Source organism: Choristoneura fumiferana, chromosome 2 (genome assembly GCF_025370935.1).
Source record: "Choristoneura fumiferana chromosome 2, NRCan_CFum_1, whole genome shotgun sequence".
Taxonomy (NCBI): domain Eukaryota; kingdom Metazoa; phylum Arthropoda; class Insecta; order Lepidoptera; family Tortricidae; genus Choristoneura; species Choristoneura fumiferana.
In genome coordinates this window covers 2,049,207-2,056,344 of record NC_133473.1, presented here as the reverse complement: position 1 = coordinate 2,056,344, position 7,138 = coordinate 2,049,207, and the positions used below count along the sequence as shown (strand labels likewise).

Below are 7,138 nucleotides of genomic sequence, written 5' to 3'. Positions count from 1 at the left end.
TTTCATGACTCTAAGCGCAGCGGTTGTTGTTTCGAGATTTATCCCTATCCCGTGGGAATATCGGAATAAAAGTAGCCTATGTTTTATTCCAGATGTCCTGCTATCTACATACCAAAATTTCATCGAAATCCGTCCCAGCCGTTTCAGCGTGAAGAAGTAACAAACATACTCTCACTGATAAAACTTTCGCATTTATAATATTAGTAGTAGTAGGATTATACTTCCCACTGCAGGGTACATGCCTTTCTCTCAGAATGAGTAGACTTGATTCATAGTTCCCACGCGGGCCCAGTGTAGATTGAGAACTTCACACACACACAATTCAAATTCTTCGTAGATGCGTGCAGATATCATGATATTTTCTTCCAACATAAAGCTGATGGTAAACAAATGTAACTTCTTCTCCTACTTACATATAAACAGTTTGTCCAGATTCATCATCGCCCAGTCACCAGTCGAAACTAAAATGGAATTTGGCAGATATTCTTCTTGAGATTCTTAGAGAGGATTTAAATAAGTGGTCAAAGTTAATCGCATATTAATTTCAAATAATCTAAACATCCTGTTTAAAGGACATGGTTCCAATTATTAGGCTAGTGCTTCTGACGTAAGTACTCAAAAGGATTTGCCTCGTCAACTTTAGCGTAAGGTATACATATTGTAGGTAGTTTACATCCGCAGCCGCCTGTCCTCGGATCAATCCCGCCTTGCTGTCCACCAGGGGAACCACTATTGGAACTGCTCCAACATAATATTGGACTAAAATGACGATTGTAAATATCAATTAGCAAACTGTCATTTCTATCCACATGTTACTTTACCAACCAGATTGAAGCAGTGCAGCGAGCGAAAACTGTGGGTATGCTTTTGTTTCCTGTGATTATTTTCCAGATGTTTATAAAAAGCGATATTTTATCTCATTAATGAATTTAAACTTAAATAATATTTTTGTAACGGAAAAATATACTTGCGTAAATAAATCGAACCGGAACTTTAAGTTTTGTAGTCTAACCACTAAGCTATTCGGGTGTCAATGAGTTCAGAGAATGATCTTTCTGTCAATACCCATAGTGATTTCTACGTGTACAGACGATTAAACGTCAAGCCCCCGTAGGTATATTTGATTGTAGTATCTACAGGCTTTGGACCAAGAATTAAAGATACGAGTACATGCCTCAGTAAGATCGTTTCTTTCCAAAATCAAAATAATTTTATTAACTACGACTTTTGTTCAGTTTATATTACATTGATGAAAACTATAATAAAGTACCTAATATAACAAAATTATGAAAACAGCATAAAAGTATCAAAGGATTGCTAAGCATCATTTTGGTTTATGCCTTTCTGAAAGTTTTCGTTCATCTTGTAGAAGAGGTCTAAGAAAGCCATCCTGTCATTAAAAGGTCTGCTCTCCATAGTCAACTCCGAGTCTATATTCAAGTAGTTCCACCTGTCTCTGGTAGCCGGAACCATTTCACTGGTAAGCAAGTCCGTAGTCTCTGGAGTTGGGTCTCTGAAAGTTAAGAAATGAAATTTTTGGGTAGTTAAATAAGTAGGTACAGTCTAAATTACAACTATAACATTATTCGAACTTGAAAATAATTAATGACTAATTTTTTTATTAAATTCTTGCTTAAAAAAAATATTCATACCCATATTTTTACGAAATTGGCCCACAAAGTGTCATCCTGTCAACTACGACTTGTTCTTCATCTGACATAATTGTTTCATGTATGAAACGTCAAATAAATAACTTATTTCATCTGCATGAGACGCGCCGCCAATAGTTATCTTGTTGTTATATTTTACAAAATTTCTTTCACCGGCGTACGAAAATAAGTATGTATATGGTGTTTAGCCCCGTTGTCGTAGTATTTCCGAAGACTTCTCTGCGTCGGATGACCAAAAAACTATATCCGAGAATAAATCTAAAACTTGACGTTTTAGTTTCTTCACTCACATCCTTGTCACCGAAGTAAAAATGTCTAAGAATTTCTGACATTTCTTCATAAGTGTGACTATCGAAGTCAAAAGCTTCACTTAAAGAATCACCAACGATATCTAATTGTGATAAAGACTCAGCATTCGCATTTCCATAAAAAGCTAGTCCTTCGTCGTTATTGAATCCAATGAAAAGTTTGACAAATCGAGCATTTTGGTACAGGCAAGTTAATTGGATGTTCTGTTATAAACGGTACTACAATCGTCAAAGTTATTTTCTAGACATGGTCGGAATGTCAAGCCCAGCTCTATTGTAGCAGCTATAACAAGCTTTGTTTCAACTGTGGCTAAGAATGACAATGCCTCACTTACATCGTCTGTGTTAACACCAAGATGTTCAGCCAATTTTAATGGTCCTTCGTTACCAGGGTTGGTTACTACCCAGGGATTCAGAATAGTCCCACTCTGCATTATAGCTTGTTGAAACAAGTTTTCTTGTTCTTGATATAGGTGAAAATCGACTGACGCCGAACCAGCACTTTCACCGAATATGGTTATTTTGTCAGCATCACCACCGAATGCTTCAATGTTGTCTCTAACCCATCTTAGAGCTAGTTGTTGATCTTTGAGTCCCTGATTGCCGGGTGCTGCAGGTGTATCGAGGCACATGAAACCGTACGGCCCTAGGCGATAGTTAAGTGTAACCAAGATGATATCATGCCTGACCAAAAACTTTGGACCGTAAATATATCGTCCTGCAATCCATTTCAAACCACCTCCATAGATCCCAAACGAGGACAGGCAAAACGTTTCTAGAAGAAGCAGCAGTAGGAACGTATACGTTGAGATGCAGACAGTCAACGGTCCCGACTATAGTGTTGTTGAATTCTTCTACTTGAGGGCAAATAGCCGAGTCATCAAAAGCAGAGAACGTGTCTTCAAAAGCTGGATAGGGGACCGATGGCTGAAATAGTAAATAAGGATATTGAGTTGAGAAAACTTAAAATTTGCACTCTTTGTAAAGTTCCGTTCTAGATGAGCGCCAAACAATGATTACTAAGCCACCATTGTCTATCTATCCGATTAATCTGTCCATTAGTCACAGTTTTTTTTTTTGTCTTGAAGCCGTAATAAAAGCTAATGTAATACTGCGAAATATATAACACAAATCACAATAGAAATACGTTAAAGTTTTAATGATAGCGAGAAGTACTCTATTGCATCAGAGAACGGATTAAAAGGTATCACACATACGGTTTTCTTTCGGTGCAGTGGTATCTAATTTCTAGGTTTTTTATATGTCCAAACACAAATATACAAGGTACAACCCATGAACGGGTAAACGTGTACAATAAATACCACGTAATTGTAATCTCTTTGAAAATATGTAAATTACATAATTCATTACAATCCACCATCAAGTAATTGGACGTATATGTATTCAGCTTTTGATAGTGTCCCAGTAAGAACGTTCACACGGTTTTTTAGAAACGACGTTGACAGCGCGTTTTTCTTTCCATAAAGTAGCCATATGACTCGCGTATGTATCACGTTTGTATCGATACAGATCCGCGTTGACACAGCGCGTTTATAAAACGCATTGAGCAAGGGCCCTAAACGTTTTTTGGGCGTTCAACAGGAGGTGATTAAGTGGAAAGCATCTTGTGTCTAACCATAGATATAAACTTGCATGGTGTAAATTGTAAAAAATATCTTCTTCCGAGAGCGACGTAAGATTAAGTAAAGTAAAACAAATTGAAATGTAAAATGTCTTAAACACCGCGATGCTTAGGTATTTATCGACTAATAAAAAATGAACCTTTGAAAACCAGAAAATTGATAAACCAGAAAATTTTCTGAGACTTTATAAATACAAATTAGTAGCTCCATCCGTGCACTTTTCGATCAAATTGTGGTCCAAAATAACGGATTGCCCAGCAATAAATAAAACTATATGCTAAATAAAATCGATTTTCTCCTCAGATCAACTTGACATTGTACAATTCTAGTGAATTTGAGAGTGGTAATTTATCTTCAGATAAATGAAGTTATCTAAACTCTGAATGCATCTATCAAACACTTTAACTTTATCGCATTTTAGGAAGCACTGTGGTGTGGCTAGATGGATGTCATAATTTTAAGTACTTTGATTGTTGGCCGATGAAACGTTTTGAACAAATTAATATTCATTTTATTTTTCTTTATTGTGTAAAAGAAGCAGCTCATACATAAAACAAACATGCAGGTTATGGCCAGAATGTCGACTAATATAAGCCAAGTCGGTTATGTGTATTTAAAAAAAGATTGGCTTTTTTATTTGAGAACAATAAAATGTATTTCCACGGTTAAAAGAAGCAAGCTGTAAATCAAGTCCTATGGAATCCCCGGTACTGAACAAAAATAAGCCGACTTGGTATAAAATTGCGTCTCAAAACTTTTTAGCAATAATAAGAACTGCGTTGCGCCGACTTGCAGCTTTACATGTAATGTTTTTTGATGGGATTAACTTATAATACGCCTTAGATAATTAATGTCTCTTGACAAATAGATACTGAATTGTATGAGTTTCATTTGTAATATTTTATGGAATTTATTAATAAAAAACGTAATGCAATTTCCCAAGAACGACTTTGATTTTAGCTAGTCTATAAGATAATTTAAGCTTCCCTTGTTTCTAGTAGCCTTCTCAATATGTGTACATAAATGATTACACAAAAAGCAAAAATCAAAAAACTACTGCCTTAAAAACTAAAATGAAGAAAATAAGTCTAGTTCTAGAACTCTATCAAGAAGTTCATTTAGGTTCAGCAGTCGGAACCATTACGAAGATTTTATGAGCTGTTACGATTTGAATGGTCCCGACTGTTGAACTTAAAATGAGCTTCTTGATAGAGTTCTAGACCACCAGACTTATTTTCTTTTAGTTTTAAAAGGCAGTCGGGTTTTTGATTTTTTAAATTTAATATTTTTTTTAATTTTATAACTTTTTGAATATTTATGTGAAAACGTATTTATATTAAAATATTATAACCCATATATTAAGAATGGCTAATTATAGCATTTCATTCGATACCCATATTGTTGACAAATACAAAATTTTTTTTGATTCCTCCGCATATTTTTTTGGAATTTTATATAAAAAATTATGTACCTATGCACTCCGATTATGACGAATCCAATGATAACGTCATAATATTGTCAATAATTCGTCAGAGCTGCAAGACCAGCAAAAAGGCTTGCAGGAAGACCAAAGAAATTAACATACATACCCACGTACATACATACATACATAACATACATACAACATACATACATACATACATACGCTCGAAAACATAACCCTCCTTGTTTCTAAAAAAAGACAGAATATGTTTCTGGTGGGTTAGTTTGTAATAATAATTTAAAAAACGTCGCGCACATCAATTTACTCGTAAGGTGAGTTGAATTCATAAGTGAGTCTCGCGGTAGATTCCATGTTCAAAATACTTTGACTATCTCAAATTTAAGGAGACTCATTCACGATCAAAACTTGGCGAACCAAACGACGTCACAAAACCAGAACCGTGTCACAAAATCGAACGCACCATCCTAAGGCGGGTTTAAGGATACCCGAGCCGAGATCCATACTGTTCGCTGTGAGACATCAAAATATGCCTGATCTAATATAAACGTTACATATTTACTGTCGTTTTATTGTCGCCCGGAGCCTGCCCGTATACTACAAAGTGCAAAATTCTAACTTCGTATCTTGCCGTCCCGCTTACGCTGATATCTTTTAAAACGAGAGTGATAGGGACGGTATGATACGAACTTAGATTTCGATTTTAGTAATAGCCCCCCGAAAGCGTACCTGCCGTAAGGTTTTTACGATGGCCCAGCAATGAGGCCCAAAGCGCTATATCAGTTTTATATACCTTTTGTATATTTAACGCCGTGCCCTTTGAATGGTATATTACGCATTTTACGACTTCGTGACATTCATGTGAACTGTTCTTTTGCACTTTGATTTTCGGTTAAAGGTTAACAGTAGTTTATTTATGGGGATTCAAAAGATTTTAGGGGCATTTACTTGTATGACATAAAGTTAAAAGCCTTAGTGGCCTGTTTGACCTACGGCTTTTCAAGCAGAGGATCGTGGGTTATAGCCCGGGCTCGCAACCCTGACTGTTCGAAATTCATTTGCGAAATTCAAAGTCAAAGTCAAATTCAAAATGTTTTTATTCAATTTAGGCTAAACAAGCACTTATGAATGTCAAAAAAAAATCTACTGACGGTTCGGAAAAACCTCTGTTGAGAAGAATCCGGCAAGAAACCCAACGAGGTATATTTTTTTAATAACATTCGAAAAGCCCATCCATAGGTCGAACCCAAGGCCACAACGACCCACAATAAAAACGTCATCGGCTCATAATTGTAAGCTAGTGCCAAAGGAACTCTATTACTACTGAGACTTGTCTGTCTGTCCGTCCGTCTGTCTCAGGGCTATCTCTTGAGCCGTAATAGTTTGACACTTGAAATTTTCTCAGATTATGTATTACTGTGGCCGCTATAACAACAAATACTAAAAACAGAATAAAATAAATATTTAAGGGGTAATAGGTAGACGCTTGAACTACTCACAGAATATTGAGTTGTATAATCATTTTAAAAATAAATAATGTAATTTAAAATAATATTAATTAGGGGGCTCATATACAACAAACTTGTTTTTTACCTTAAGATTGGTTTTTTGGAACCTTTTTGTATTTTTTATTTCAATTCCAACACAGATTCCCAGTGTTGGTCTTATTTTTCTGGTTTTACTGAGCATCTATATTTCAGTTTCGTACTTAATATTTTACAGCAAAACTGAATCCATTTGACGAAATAAGACAATACTTGTCCAGATTACTGCTACGGTGTCGTATTGTTTACATACTGGTACGTTTGGAATGTTGCAATATCTTGCCATGGCACTGGGTGTCTTGTCTATGTAATTTTGCAATCTCGCCGTTGTCGCTACAATCTCATCGGTGATCTCATCTCGACATGAACATTTTGCACCGCCTGCATTCTTTTATGAACCTTGAGTCGAATTCGGAACTAGAAATTGGCGTTTTACAAGCATATTTTCAACTTGCAAAAATGACACCCCCATAAAGCGCAAAAAATGTCTAACTAATTATGAACACCGTATTTAAATCCGCCGCCTAGTTTT

General features: G+C 35.8%; 1 protein-coding gene across 1 annotated transcript; it reads right to left on the bottom strand.

The window, feature by feature from the left end:
- Positions 1-1,230: 1,230 nt before the first annotated feature.
- On the bottom strand, positions 1,231-6,892 carry LOC141445402 (carboxylic ester hydrolase-like). The gene is given in 5 exon segments (XM_074111244.1): positions 1,231-1,497; positions 2,163-2,201; positions 2,203-2,727; positions 2,729-2,905; positions 6,860-6,892. Coding segments are annotated over 5 exon segments (954 nt in total). The 3' UTR covers positions 1,231-1,317.
- Positions 6,893-7,138: the final 246 nt, after the last annotated feature.